Genomic DNA, 15066 nt, shown 5'->3' on the forward strand with positions numbered 1-15066 from the left:
TACCATACTGTTTTGATAACTTTGTTTGCAGTCTATCTTGAAATTTGGGATTGTGCTATCTCCAGTTTTGTTCTTTTTTTTTCAAGATTGCATTGGCTATTCAGCGTCTTTTGTGGTTCTGTACAAATTTTAGGATTATTTCTTCTAGTTCTGTGAAAATATTGTTGGTGTTTGATAGGGATTGCATTAAATCCATAGACTGCTTTGGGTAGTATGAACCTTTTAACAATATTTGTTCTCCCAATCCATGAGCATGGAGTATCTTTCCATGTGTTTGTGTGGTCTTCGGTTTCTTTCATCAGTGTTTTATAGTTTTCAGAGTACGTCTTTCACCTCCCTGGCTAAGTTTATTTCTAAGTATTTTTATTATTTTTGGTGCAATTATAAATGGGATTGTTTTCCTAATTTCTCTTTCTGCTGCTTCATTGTTAGTGTATAGAAATGCAATGGATTTCTGTCTATTGATTTTGTATCCTGACATTGGCTGCTCTTGAATAGCTGGGGTGGCTACCCAAGGAACAAGAGTAAGAGTAGAAAGGAAGAGAGGAAAAGGGTAGGAAGGAGAAGAGGGGGTGTTGTGAGCATGCGTTAATGGTTTGTTATATCCTTACAACAACTTGAAAAGAGAGGGAGGCTGGAATATTTCCTAATAGGTAATCAGTAGGAAAGGGAAAATATTTTCTTTCTTTTTATTGAGATATAGTTGACATATAACCTGTAAGTTTAAGGTATACAGTGTGTAGATTTGATACACTTATATATTGCAATATGATTATCACCATAGGATTTCATAATATCATATTGTATAACATAGTCTTTAATCCATTTTGATTGGTGTAAGATACGGATCTAGTTTCATTTGTCTGCATGTGATTATAGTTTTTCTAACACCATTTGTTGAAGAGACTGTTTTCCCCGTTAAGTATTTGGGTTCTCTTGTCAAGTATTAGTTGATCCTAGGGTTGCTTGGCTGGCTCTGTCAGTAGAGCATGTGACTCTTGGTCTTGGGTCATGAGTTTTAGCCCTACATTGGGCATAGAGATTACTTTTAAAAATTTAGTTGATCATATATGTGAGGGTTTATTTCTGGATACTTGATTCTATTCTGTATTTATGCCAGTACCATACCGTTTTTTTTAAATGCTTGTTCATTTATTTTGAGAGAGAGAGAGAGTGCACAAGCTGGGGGAGGGGCAGAGGGAGAGAGGGGAGAGAGAATCCCAAGCAGTCTTTATGTTCACCGTGGAGCCCAGTGTGGGGCTCTATCCCATGAACCATGAGATCATGACCTAAGCTGCAATCAGGAGTCAGTCGCTTAACCAGCTCAGCCACCCAGGTGCCCCTGTTTTGATTACTATAACTCTGTAGTGTAGTTTGAAATCAGGAAGTGTGATACCTTCAGCTTTGTTCTTGTTTCTTAGGATTGCTCTCTTTGGGGTCTTTTATGGTTCTATTCAAACTCTGTTTTTTCTACTTTTTATTAAAAATGCCATTGGAATTTTGATAGGGATTGCTTTATAAATGTGTTAGGTCCATTTAATCTAATGTATGTATGGTTCAAGTCCAATGTTTCCTTGTTGATTTTCTGTCTGGATGATCTGTCCATTGCTGAGAGTGGAATATTGAAGTCCCCTACTATTATTTTATTGTTTTCTCTTTCTCCCTGTAGTTCTGTTAGAATTTGATTAATATATTTAGGCGTTCTGATGTTGAATTGGTGTATGTTTATGATTGTTATATCTTCTTGATGAATTCACCTTTTATCATTATATAATGACCTTTTTTGTCTCTTGTTACTGTTAGGCTTAAAATAGGCTTAAAGTCTATTTTGTCTGATTAAGTGTAGCCACTCCCTCTTTCTTGTAGTTTCTACTTACATGGACTATCTTTTTTCATCCGTTTGCTTTCAGCCTATGTGTGTCTTTAAATCTGGAGTATCTTGTAGGCTGCCTATAGTTGGGTCTTTTTTTTTTTTTTTTTTTTTTTAATATATTCAGCTACTATTTTCCTGTTGCCTGGTGAAGTTAATCTACTTATATTTAGAGCATTTATTGATATGTAAAGGCTTACCATGCCATCTTATTAAGTACTTTCTGAATGTTTTGTGTTTTCATAGTTTCTTTTTTCCTATGTTTCTGCCTTCTGTTGTAAATTGGTGTTTTTCTATGGTGGTATGCTCTGTTTTTCCTTTCTTTCTCTTGTGAATCTTCTCTATGGTGTTGCTTTGTGAGTACCATGGAACTTACATAAAATATCTCTTAGATAAAGCAGTCCATTTTAAGCTTACAGCAACTTAACTTCATAGTATACAAAGCTCCACCCTTTTACTCTCTCCCTTTATATTTTTGATGTCACAATTTACCTTTTTTATATTGTGTGTTCATTAAGTTACAGTAGCTATAGTTACTTTTAATGCTTTTTCCATTTAACTTTAATGCTGTAGTTAAGTGGCTAACACACTATTCTATTGTAGAATTAGAGTTTTCTAATTTTGACTGTATATTTATTTTTACTCTTATGTTGTATACTTTCATATGTTCTCATGTCACCAATTAGTATCTTTTCATTTCAGCTTGAAAAACTCTTTTTAGCATTTCTTACAAGGCTGATGTAGTGGTGATGAACTCCCTCAGCTTTTGTTTGTCTGGGAAAGTCTTTATTTCTTCTTCATATCTGAAAGCTAACTTTGCCTGATACAGTATTTTTGGCTGGCAGTTATTTTCTTTCAACACTTTGAATATGTCATTCCACTCTTTCCTGGCCTGTAGGGTTTCTGCTGAGAAATCTGCTGATAGCCAAATGGGTGTTCCTTTGCAGATTATAGTCTTTTCTTCAGACTGCTTTCAGGATTCTCTGTTTTTTGACAGTTTTATTATATTGTGTCATGGAGAAGGTCTTTTTGCACTGAGATATTAGGGTGATCTATTAGCTTTGTGAACTTGGTCATATAATTATATCCACAGGTTTGGAAAATTGGCAGCTATTATCTTTTTAAGTAAACTTTCTGACCCCTTTTCACTCTCTGTTCTTTCTCAAATCCCAATTATTCTAATATTTGTACATTTAATATCGTCCTATAGATCATGTAAGCTGTGTTCTTTTTCATTCTTTTTTCTTCGTTCATTTCTGATTGGGTTATTTTAAAGTTTAATTTTCCAGTTCGCTTATTCTGTTTTCCATTTGAGATGCTCTACTGTAGATGCTCTCTGTTGAATTTTTCATTGCATTCATTGAATTTTTGTTTGCTTCTTTTTTATGATTTCTCTCTGTAGATTTCTTATTTTGTTGAATTATCTGGGTTTTCTTACAGTTTGTTGAGTTTCCTTAAACAACTATTTTGAATTCTTTATCAGATGGTGTTAAATTCTGTGCCTTTGAGCTAGGTTATTGGAAGATTATTGTTATCTTTTGGTGATAATGTATTTCCTTGATTTTTCATGTTCCTGTAGATTTGCATTGCTGCTTTTACATTTAAAGTAGCAGACACTTCCTCAAATTTATACCATCTGCCTTCAGATGGGGTAAATTGTTTGTTGGTCCTATGATATCTGGGGTTTTCTCCACTCTTATATGGATACACCTTCCCCACATTTTTCCTTCTTCATATGGCATAATTCTTAAGCTTTTCTCTCTTCTGATTCTTACAACCCAGCAGGCTAGCCTCTCTTAATTTCTTTTGTTTTCCAGAAGGTGGCACTGTAACTCAGGTTTCTGGTTTCTTCTTTGCCCAGAGATACTAGTTTATTTTTCTGATAACACTCATTTATCAGACTTACGCTTTCCACTTCATGTGGAAGGGTATGCGAAGAGCTGATGGCAGAGTTGGGGGAGGTGTGAGTTTAGCACTCAGGGTGTTGGGGGTGCCTCATGGGTTTGGTGGGGAGATTGTCAGGTGAGATTCTCCCATAGGCTTGTGGACAGACTTTCTGCTAAAGTCCTCAGCAGTTACCAGGACCTGCATCCTTTCAATGCCCTTTGATATTCTTATTTGCCTTTTTCCTGATCTCCTCCCTCCTACTAGCCTCAGTACTCTGGGTGCTGCTAGAGAGAAATGGTTTTTTTTTTTTTTAGCAGCATCCCATTCAGCAAGGGTGGCTGAGCATTAACTCACCACTCTCCTTTTCCCTTTTGGAAGATAGTTCAGCCTCTGCACTGTGTTGTGTTGGGGGGGGGGAAGCACTGGCAGAGTTCCTGTTAACCCCTCCGCTACATCACCAGTGGCATACTAGCATCTCCTGTAGGGAATGCTGGATTTCCACAGATTCTTCCTCATTCACTGGGATCTGCCCAGGTCAGTACTCTTGAGGTTTTCCTCCCAACTGTGGCCGAGTGGGGTTGGTGTAAGTTCACTGGCAACCTGTGCTGAGGTCTGTCTGCCTATTACCAGATGCACATATGGGCGAGACTTCTGGATTCCTGGCATATGGTGCTGTTTCCCACAACTCCCATAAAGGCATTTTTGTTTGTGGATGAATGCCTAATTCACTGTTGAAAGGGGGACAAAAAGAAGTAATGTATCAGGCTGTTACCATGCTGATGTCAACTCTGCTAAGGGAAAAATTTCAAAGTCATTTTTGTTTTCCTCCACTACTTTTTAAAATTAACAAATAACACCATGTTCTTCTTTCTTTCTTTCTTTCTTTCTTTCTTTCTTTCTATTTTTTAAAATGTTTAATTTTGAGAGAGAGACAGAGTGGGAGCAGGGGAGGGGCAGAGAGAGGGACACACAGGATCCAAAGCAGGCTCCAGGCTCTGAGCTGCAGCACAGAGCCTGACACAGGGCTCAAACACATGGGCTCGAACTCACGAACCACCAGATCATGCCCTGAGCTGAAGTTGGATGCTCAACTGACTGAGCCACCCGGGTGCCCCCCTACCATGTTCTCCTTTAAAATAAAGGCTCCTAATGAAATCTTTTCAACTGAAAATGTCTGTATGTAAGTGTAAAATGAAAGGGAAAAAAATACAGAGTCTGAGAACTCTAAAGGATTAAAAATCCCTTATATATTTTGGGGTTATTTTTACCTTGTATGGGATTATTTTTTACCATGTATAAGTTATTTTTATTGTTTATTTTGAGAGCGAGAGAGAGCACAAGCAGGAAGGGAGAGAGAGAGACAGAGAGAGAGAACCCTAGAGCCTGATATGGGGCTTGATCCCACGAATTGTGAGATCATGACCTGAACCAAAGTCAAGAGTAGAACATTTAACTGACTGAATCACCCAGGTGCCCCTGCCGTGTATAAGATTTTGAAGTGTTTTGGCATAGGTGGGGAGCTTGAGGAGTTTGTTTAAGTGGTTTGTGACAGGTAATACTAGCTATTGCGGAGAATAAGTTTTGGTTTTGCTTTGCTGTTGTTATTGTTTTTTTTTTCCCCTTGCAATTTAACTCAGTGTATAATGTTAGATGCAGTTTCCTGGGTTAGGTACTAGAAAGGTTCTGTATACAATTTCCACACCAGAAGGCAATTCTTGGACATCAGTAAGATGTTCTACAATTCAACTCTATTCTGACTCTGTCTACCTGGAAATTGCATTAGATCCCATATGTTAAGGGCTCAGTTCTACAAGACTGTCTCTCTCCCCAGAGACCCCCTCCTATCTCTTCTTAGATGGCATTTGTAAGTTTGGGTTGTTACCTGTGCTTCTTACCAACTGGTTCCATTGACCCCCACCTTGTGTTTAATTTGCTAGAGTGGTTCAACAGAACTCAGAGAAATATTTTACTTACTGGATTATTGGTTTGTTATAAAAGTATATAACTCAGGAACAACCAGATGGAAGAGAGCATAGGGCAAGGTATGTGGCAAGGGTGTGGAACTTCCACGCTATCTGTGTGCTCTACTCTCCCTGAGTCTCCTATGTGTTCACTAGCCTGGAAGCTCCCCAGACCCCATCCTATTGACTTTTTATGGAGGTTTCATTCCACAGCTATGATTGATTAAGTTGTTAGCCATTGGTAGTTGATTCTACTTCCAGCCACTTTCCCCTTCCCAGAGGTGAGGAGGTGGGACTGAAAGGTCTAATCCTCTAATCATGGCTGGTTCTCCCAGCAACTAGCTCCCATCCTTAGGTGCTTTCCAAAAGTCACCTCATTTATATCAACCCAGTTGTGGTGGAAAGGGGCTTGTTTTGAATAAGATACCCATTTCACCTTTATGGCTCTGAAGTGTTTTCAGGAACTGAAGACAAGAACCAAATACTATAACAAAAAAAACCCCACATAGATCAATGAAAGAGCGTAGAGAGCTCAGAAATATACCCATGACTTTAGGGTCAGTTTATCTATGACAAATGAGGCAAGAATATGCAATGGAGAAAAGACAGTCTCTTCAATAAATGGTGTGGGGAAAACTGGACAGCTACTGTATGCAAAAGAGTGAAACTGGACCACTGTCTTAAACCATACACAAAAATGAACTCAAAGTGGATTAAAGACCTGTGAGACCTGAAAGCATAAAATTCCTAAAAGAAAACATAGCACTCTGTTGGACACTGACCTTAGCAACATATTTATGCATCTATCTCCTAAGGCAAGAGAAGCAAAAGCAAAAGTAAACTTTTGGGAACACACTAAAATAAAAAGTTATGCACAACAAAGGAAACCATCAATAAAACAGAAAGACAGTCTACTGAATGTGAGATGCAAATGATATATATCTGATAACAGGTTCATATCCAAAATATATATAAGAAAAAACTTAACTCAATAAAAAAAAAACAGTCCAATTAAAAAATGAATAGACATTTTTCCAAAGAAGACATACAGATGGCCAACAAGAGATACTTAACATCACTATTCATCAGGGAAATGCATATCAAAACCGCAATAAGATCTCACCTCACACCAGTCAGAATGGCTAGGATCAAAAAGACAGGAAATAGCAAATATTGGTGAGGGTATATATAGAGAAAAGGGAATCCTTGTGCACTGTTGGTGGGAATGTAAATTGCTGTAGCCACTGTGGAAAAAATTATGGAGGTTTCCTCAAAAAATTAAAAATAGAAATACTGTATGTTTTGGTATCTGATATTAATTTGGGGATATTTTCAGTCATTAGTGTTTTAATATTCTTCTGTTACTTTCTATCTTTCTGATCCTTTCAATATTTCTGTGGGGGTATGTTACACCTTTTGTAGTATTCCCACAGTTCTTGAATTCTGAATTCTGAATTCTTGAATTCTGTTCTCGTTTTCTAAAATTCTTTTTTCTGTTTTTAGCTTTCTTTTTGCTTTTTAGTTTTGCAAGTTTCCTTGGACATATCCTCAAGCTCAAGGATTCTTTGCTCAGTTATGTCTGTTTGCAAATGAGACTTACAGAGGCATTCTTCATTTCTGTTACATTGCTTTTTATCTCTGGCATTTCTTCTAGTTTTTTGATTTTTATTTTTTTAAGACTCCTTTTTTTTAAACATTTTTTATTTTTAAGTAATCTGTATGCCCAACATGAGGCTTAAACTCACAACCCCAAAATCACAAGTCACATGCTCTACATTGAGCCAGCCAAGTGTCCCCTGAAGACTTTTTTAAGAGAACTTTTTGTTTAAAGCAGAATTTTTAAATTATTTTTTAATTTTGATTCAGTATAGCTAGCATATGGTGTTATACTAGTTTTAATTAGTGTATTAGTTATATTATGTGTACAACATAGTGATTCAACAATTCTATACATCATTACTCAGAGCTCATCATCATAAATGTTATCTGAATCCCTTTCACTTGTTTCACCCACGCTCTCACCCATCTCTCCTCTGATATGCTTTATTTTGTCTTGTCTTGTTTTGTTTATTTTATTTTATTTATCAAATAGGCTTCATGCTCAGCACAGAGCCCAATGCAGGGCTTGAACTTACAACCCTGAGATCAAGACCTGAGCTGAGATCAAGAATAGGACACTTAACTGACTGAGCCACCCAGATGCCCCTGATATACTTTATTTTAAATGAGTAGCCTCTTAAAGTTATTTTTTTCAACAAGAACATTTTTACTTCAAGCATATTTTAGAATACATGGCTCTAAAAGATATATATATAAAACATTCCATCCAAGAAAAATAGAATAACATTTTCTTCATGTACACACACAGAAGAATCCTCTGGTTAAATGACATAAAAAGAGACATAACAAACATTACAATTTTAAGAAGACTAAAATCATACCAAGTATATTTTCCAACCACAGTGGTACAAACTAAAGATTAATAATGAAACAAAGCTGAAAAATCTACAATGTATTTCTTCTTTTTTTTTAATGTTTATTTTTGAGAGAGAGAGAGAGAGAGACAGAGAGAAAGACAGAATGTGAGTGGGGGAGGGGAAGAGAGGGAGGGAGAAACAGAATCTGAAGTAGGCTCCAGGCTCTGAGCTGTCAGCAGAGTTGGACGTGGGGCTTGAACCCACAAACTGCGAGATCATGACCTGAGCCAAAGTCAGATGCTTAATCGACTGAGCCACCTAAGCAACCCCCCAAAATCTACAATGTAAATACTAAATTTTAGTATGTAAATATTAACACACTACTGCACAAGCAATTGGCCCAACAAGAAATTAAATGGCAAATCAAAATATGTCTCGAAACAAAAGGAAAAAAAACACAGCCTTCCAAAACCTGTAGGATGCAGCAAAAGCAGATGAGTGAATTTTATGCTATAAATGCTCATATTAGGAAAAAAATTTGAAATAAACAACATTACACCACAAGGAACTAGAAAAAAGAAACTTAGCTGAAATTTAGTAGAGGAAGGAAATAATAAAGAAAAATCAGGAATAAATAAGAGGCCAGAATAAATAATAACATCGAAAGTAATGACCACTTTTTCCAAAAAATGAACAAAGTTGGCAATTTTCTTAACTACATTAGCTAAGAAAAAAGAGGACTCAAAAACCAAAATGAGAAATGAAAGAGAAAACAATACAACAGATAACCACAGAAATCAATAGTGTGATAACAGATTACTATAAACAATTATAAACTAAAAAATCAGATAACTTAGAAGAAAAAACTCCAGATAATTCCTAAAAAATGTGGAAGTTACGAAGATTGAATCATGAATCTTGAATCCAAGAGGTGGGAAATCTTAGACCAATAACAAAAATGGAGGTTGAATTAGGAATAAAAAAATCTCCCAGCACTGAAAAGCTCAAGACCACCTGGTTTCATTGGTGAAATCTACCAATCATTAAAAAAAATAATTAATGGAAATCTTTATCAAAATCTTATGAGTAATGGAATAGAGGGAACACTACCCTGTACCAAAGCAATATAAAAACAATACAAGAACAAAAAAGTCTGGTTTGTCCAATATAAGTATTGCTACTAGGACTGGATTTTCTATTCTTTTGACACCCATTTGCATGATAGGTGTTTCTCCACCCCCATACTTTTAATCTGCAGGTGGCTTTAGGTCTAAAATGAGTCTCTGGCAGGTTTAAAGCAAAATTGACCAGAAATGTTTTTGTGCTAGTTTCAGCCTCTTGATTACCATTGTTCTGGACTGGTCCTCATGGTTCTTATTGTGACTGCCAGCAGGACACTTTGAAAAACAACAGGTTTTATTATTCATGGGTCCTGGAGGGTATACAACACACCTGGGGTCACACAGTGAGGTCATGGGTAGAGAAAGAAAAGAGTGTGGGCTTGGGGTTCTGCTGTTTTTGGGGTCCATGGGTAGGGGCCTGGGGTTTCACAGGTTCATTCTTTATTGGTGAATTTAAAACATAAGAGTGGGAATTTAAAGCACAGGGAATGGTCAGTTATCTAAATCAACCAAGATCTCTAAAGCAAAAGAGCCTTGTGTGGGAGGTGGTAGCCTGGCTCTTTATCTAGTCATTTGACTGCCAACGTGTTTTTCTGAGATAGCTGTCTTTGAAGTGGAATTGAAGTCAGGCACTTGCATTACAAAATAGAAAGAAATGATTGTCAGGGCTTACATTGTAGGAAGATGACAGAGATTTCCCACATACTCTTCACCCCTTTATATGCTTAGCCTCTCCCATTATTATGTCACTCACCAGAACAGTAAACATTTTGTTTTTTAAGTTTGTTTGTTTGTTTGTTTGTTTATTTATGTAGAGAGAAAGCGTGAGCGTGGGTAGGGGCAGAGAGAGAGAGAGAGAGAGAGAGAGAGAGAAGAGGAGAGGGAGGAAGCCAAGCATGTTCCACACGCTGTCAGTGAGGGGCTGGATCTTACCAACCGGGAGATCATCACCTGAGTCAAAATTAAGAGTCAGGTGCTTAACTGACTGGGTCCCCCAGGTGCCCCAGAATGGTACATTTTTTAACCAAGGATAAACCTACCTTGACATATCATCACCCAAGGTCCATAGTTTACCTTAGGATTCTCTGTTGGTGTTGTATATTCTACAGGTTTAGACAAATGTGTAATGATAACTGTCCATCATTATAGCGTTATACAGAGTATTTTCTCTCCCTAAAAATCCTCTCAGCTGTCTGCCATTTCTTTTTGATTCTTTCTGGGAGTTTCTGTCTCTGTCTTTACAGTGCCTATCTGTTCTTTCATGTTGTCTGCTTTTTCCCTTAGAGGCCTTATAGATATGAATTATACTTGTTTTATTTTTTTATTTAAAAATTTTTGTATATAATTTATTGTCAAATAATCATACTTGTTTTAAATTACTGGTCTGATTATTCCAAAAACTCTGCCATAGCTGAGTCTGGTTCTGATGCCTTATTTGTGTTTTCAAACTATGTGTTTTGTCTTTTAGTATGTCTTACAATTTTTTGTTGAAAGCTGGACATGAAAGCTAGGTAAAGGAAACTCTGATAAATAAGTTTTTAGTGGTGAGGTGTGAGGGAGGTGAAGCGATTTATAGTCCTGTGAGTGACTCTCAGTCCTTTAGGGAGCCTTTGCTATGGGGCTGTGAACTTCAAAAGTGCTTCTCAGTCCTCCCCCAACACTCTTTAAGTTGGATAGATGGTTAGAATGGGCTGGAGCTGGGTATGTTCCCTACCCCAGTTTGGTTAAGTTCTGATAAAACCCCAATAGATTAGGCTCTGGTAAAATAGTTTCTCTTGGGGGCAGGCCTTGTTAAGAAGAACAGAATGCTCTATTATATTTCAAAATGATTCCTTTTCTTGTTTTGCTGGAAGTCTGATATTTATTACAGGAACTTGATTGAGCTCCCAGAGGTGAGATCCACAGTGTGGAGATCTCTTTATGACTTTATTCCTCATCCTGATGTCACTGTGTTATAATAAGATAGCCTTGTTAAACTAGTAAGCTCTGGGTTTTGAGACAATGTCATACCAAGTAGTTTTATTAAAATTAAACCGAAGCAGAGATATATTTGGCTGATACAAGGAAATTTATTATAGCTGTGGTTTCTGTTTTTATGTTTCTGTCTTCAGTACTTGGACCATGAGACTGTTTCAGCCACATTCATCGACAGCAGTGGACAGTTTGTTTCCTCCCAGATGACAAGAATTAGCCGGAATCCTTACTGTGGCTATGAGCATCAGACTCTGTCCAGCCGGGAGCGCACGGAGGAGGACTCCCTGCTGGCTGCCTTACAGTGGCAGGTGCCTGATGTGGGTCCAGTCCCCTTTGTGAAGAGCACTGACCCTTCTTCCAGCTACTTTGTTATCTTGAACTCCGCAGCCTTCTTCAAGGTGGGAAGCCAGCTAGAAGTGCTGGTTCATGTGCAGGATTTTCAAAGAAAGCCCAAGAAGTATGGTGGAGACTACCTGCAGGCCAGGATCCACTCCCCTAAGCTGCAGGCAGGGGCTGTGGGCAGAGTGGTAGACTACCAGAATGGGTTTTACAAGGTCTTCTTTACTCTGCTCTGGCCAGGCAAAGTTAAAGTGTCCATATCTCTGGTCCACCCCACTGAGGGGATCAGAGTTCTTCAGCGCCTGCAGGAAGAGAAACCACACAGAGTCTATTTCAAGAGTCTGTTCCGTTCAGGAAGAATTTCTGAAACCACTGAGTGCAATGTGTGTCTTCCTGGGAGTCTTCCCCTGTGTAACTTTACAGATGTCTACACTGGAGAACCCTGGTTCTGCTTCAAACCAAAGAAGCTCCCTTGCAGTAGCAGAATTAACCATTTCAAAGGTGGATACCTGAAGGGCCTCCTAACTGCTGCAGAGACCGCTTTCTTCCAGAGGTATGTGTTTCTTGTTCCAGGGGATAATTTTAAGGTCTTTTTCCACTGTTTTTGTCTCAATTAGGTGACATCATCCCATTTAGAAGACTTTCTTGTTTTGGTTATTTGCTTCATATAACTTTCTGAAGTTGGCTCTATTTGGGAGAAGTAGCGAATAGGAAAATAAATAAATATTTATATTTTGTGAATAGTTTTTATTTTTATTTATTTATTTTAAAGTATTTTTAGATTTTTAAAAATGTTTAAGGGATCTGTACACCCAACGTGGGGCTCAAACCCACAACCCCAAGATCCAGAGTTGCATGCTCCAGTGACTGAGCCAGCCAGTGCCCCCTTGTGAATAGTTTTTAGAAAGTGAAGCTTAGAGCTTCTTCTAGTTCAAATTAAAGACCTTTTACCCTCAGATTTATGTTTTACTTCAGAACTACATAGCACATGGATAACTATATAAGAAAGATCACTTATTCACAGAACAGATGAAAAACATCGCCCAAGAACAGGGTGACAAGAGGTCTTGTAGTCAGGACACTGTTTTATCTTCATGTCTAATAAGCTAAAAAAATTTCAGGAGCACCTAGGTGGCTCAGTCAGTTAAGCAGCCTACTTTTGGTTTCATCTCAGGTCATGATCTCACGGTTTGTGAGATTGAGCCCTGCTTTGGGCTCTGTGCTTACGGTGCAGAGCCTGCTTGGGATTCTCTCTTTCCTGTCTCTCTCCTGCTTGGGTTTTCTCTCTCTCTCTCTCAAAATAAATAAATAAACTTTAAAAACATTTTTAAGTGACATATTATCAGTTGTTAAAATCATATACTGATAGGAAAAGGACTATGAATATGACAACATTGCTGGGTTGACTTAACGATAAACATGGGAAACGGAATATCACAGCAAACTATGTTTTTTAAATTAACAGTTAGGGAAATTTTTGCATTATTGTGTACAAATTTCTCTTGTGGAACATAAGTGTAAAACTTTTTCAGCATAATGATCAATATGCGGAATAATGTGTAGAGTGGAATGTATGGGATCAGTATGGATTAAATGTTTTCTTCAACATTTCGTACAGTTCTGAAGTAAAATAGCATGCCTAAGGAAAAAAATTATAAAAGCCATATGGCCAAAAAGTCCAATTACTTGACAGAATGTAAAAATACCTTTTATTTTTTTATTGAAATAAATACTTAAAAATACTCCTTGGTGGAGAGGTAGTTTTGTTGAGTACCTCTGGGCAACCGTAAAAATTTTGTTTTATGCCCACTTCTTACTCAGTGAGGGAAATGTTCCAACTATAACGTATGTAGGAGCTTCTCAAACAAAGCTCTGATTTTTCATTTCTGGAGTCTGCTTTTGGTCGTATCAGTTTTAAATACATGTTTGCTGGACTGATGCCATGCTTTTAGAGGGATGCTCTTAGATGCCAGCAGAGGGAGCACTATTCAATGTATTTACTGTACTGTTCTTCAGAAAACTGTCTAGTTTGTCGTGTGGCTGAGTATACAAGGACTTTAGCTTTAGTTTTAATCCTGGGTTCAATTTCAGACACGTTATTTATCAATGACGGTGAGCAGATGATTTCAGGTCTGTGTACTTTTTGCCTATGTGTGAAGACTGCTCAGTTCCTCCCCTTTAGGGTTGTGTTGTCAGTCTCCTTAGTGGCTTAGCAAAAAAGAGGAAGCACAGCTTATAACTTACTGAAATTCCATGTGGAAAAAAGTGGGAGAAAAATTAGAGAGTAAGTGTAAAATTTAAGAATATTCCTGACACTAAATCCTACCATTAAAACCAGAAAACACCTGTGAATCGTGAAGGATGAAATAATTATGTCTCTGTCCTTACTTGCACATCCTGGATGAGGCTGACTGATGGCACTTTGTAGTAGAATCATTAAGAAATTATACTTACCTAGAAGTTTGCTGATAAGATGTTGCTTGAGGTAACATTTTTGGGAATCAAACATCTGATAGTTCTGCTACTGATTTTTTTCTTGCATTGTTTATTAGAATTCTAAAATTTTACATCAGCTAACTAAAAAGAAGAAGATTGAAATTGATTTTTTGAGATGTCCTTGGGTATGCTGTTTTGAGCTCATGGCCTGAATATGTTAAGCTGATACCCATTTTTACCTTTTTTCCTTGGTGGCTCATAGCATTGCTTAATTCAGAAAGGATTAAGCTTAGCTTTGGTCTTTGGTTCTCTAAATAACAGTTGGACAATTAAGGTGATCTAATCTTTGTTCTTTACTCCTAAAAAATGTTGGTTTTAGAAAGAACAACAGTACTTTGCTTAAAAGATTCTATTAATATAAAGGAAGGCTTTTTGAAAGAATGAGGTTCTCACATGAAAAGCTTCCCATATATTTTAGCATCATTTCATATTTTCTTCTTTCTAACTTTGTGCTTAAAAAAACTTTCAAATCATTAGAAACACGGCAAGAATAATAAAAATGAGCATCCATATAGCTTTAACTTAGATTCACCATTGTTAATGTTTTGCCACATTTGCTTTCTCTCTCTTTCTCTTTGTATGTGTGTTTATATATATGTCTGTTGATGTATAATTATCCCCCTTCCCAGAGCATTTGAGAGTAAGTTGCAGACAACATGGTGTTGCACCTCATGGGTATGCATCTCCTGGCACATGAGCTTTCTCCAACATATAACTGTAACATATTTATCACACTTGGGGCATTTATCATTAATACAATACTATTATTTAATATACAGTCCATACTCAAGTTTCTCTGATTGTCCTAATAATGTCCTTTATATCTGTCATTTTTATTTTAACTAATCTAACCTGTGATTACTTACAATGTGTTTAGTTATCCTTTCTTTTAAATTTTGTTTATTTATTTTGGGAGAGACAGAGAGAGAACACAAACAGGAGAGGGACAGAGAGAGAGGGGGACAGAGGATCTGAAGGGGGCTCTGTGCTGACAGCAGCTC

The 15066-nt window shown here is 37.3% G+C and overlaps 1 protein-coding gene across 1 annotated transcript in view; it reads left to right on the plus strand.

Annotated features, from left to right (window-relative positions):
• Nucleotides 1–15066, plus strand: part of NXPE3 (neurexophilin and PC-esterase domain family member 3) — a 67415-nt gene that overhangs the window by 11265 nt on the left and 41084 nt on the right. The window contains exon 3 of the mRNA XM_049628109.1: nucleotides 11368–12122. Coding sequence (XP_049484066.1) covers nucleotides 11368–12122 — 755 coding nt within the window. The remainder of the gene's footprint in view (nucleotides 1–11367; nucleotides 12123–15066) is intronic.

This window comes from Panthera uncia, chromosome C2 (genome assembly GCF_023721935.1).
Source record: "Panthera uncia isolate 11264 chromosome C2, Puncia_PCG_1.0, whole genome shotgun sequence".
In the NCBI taxonomy this organism is placed as follows: Eukaryota; Metazoa; Chordata; class Mammalia; order Carnivora; family Felidae; genus Panthera; species Panthera uncia.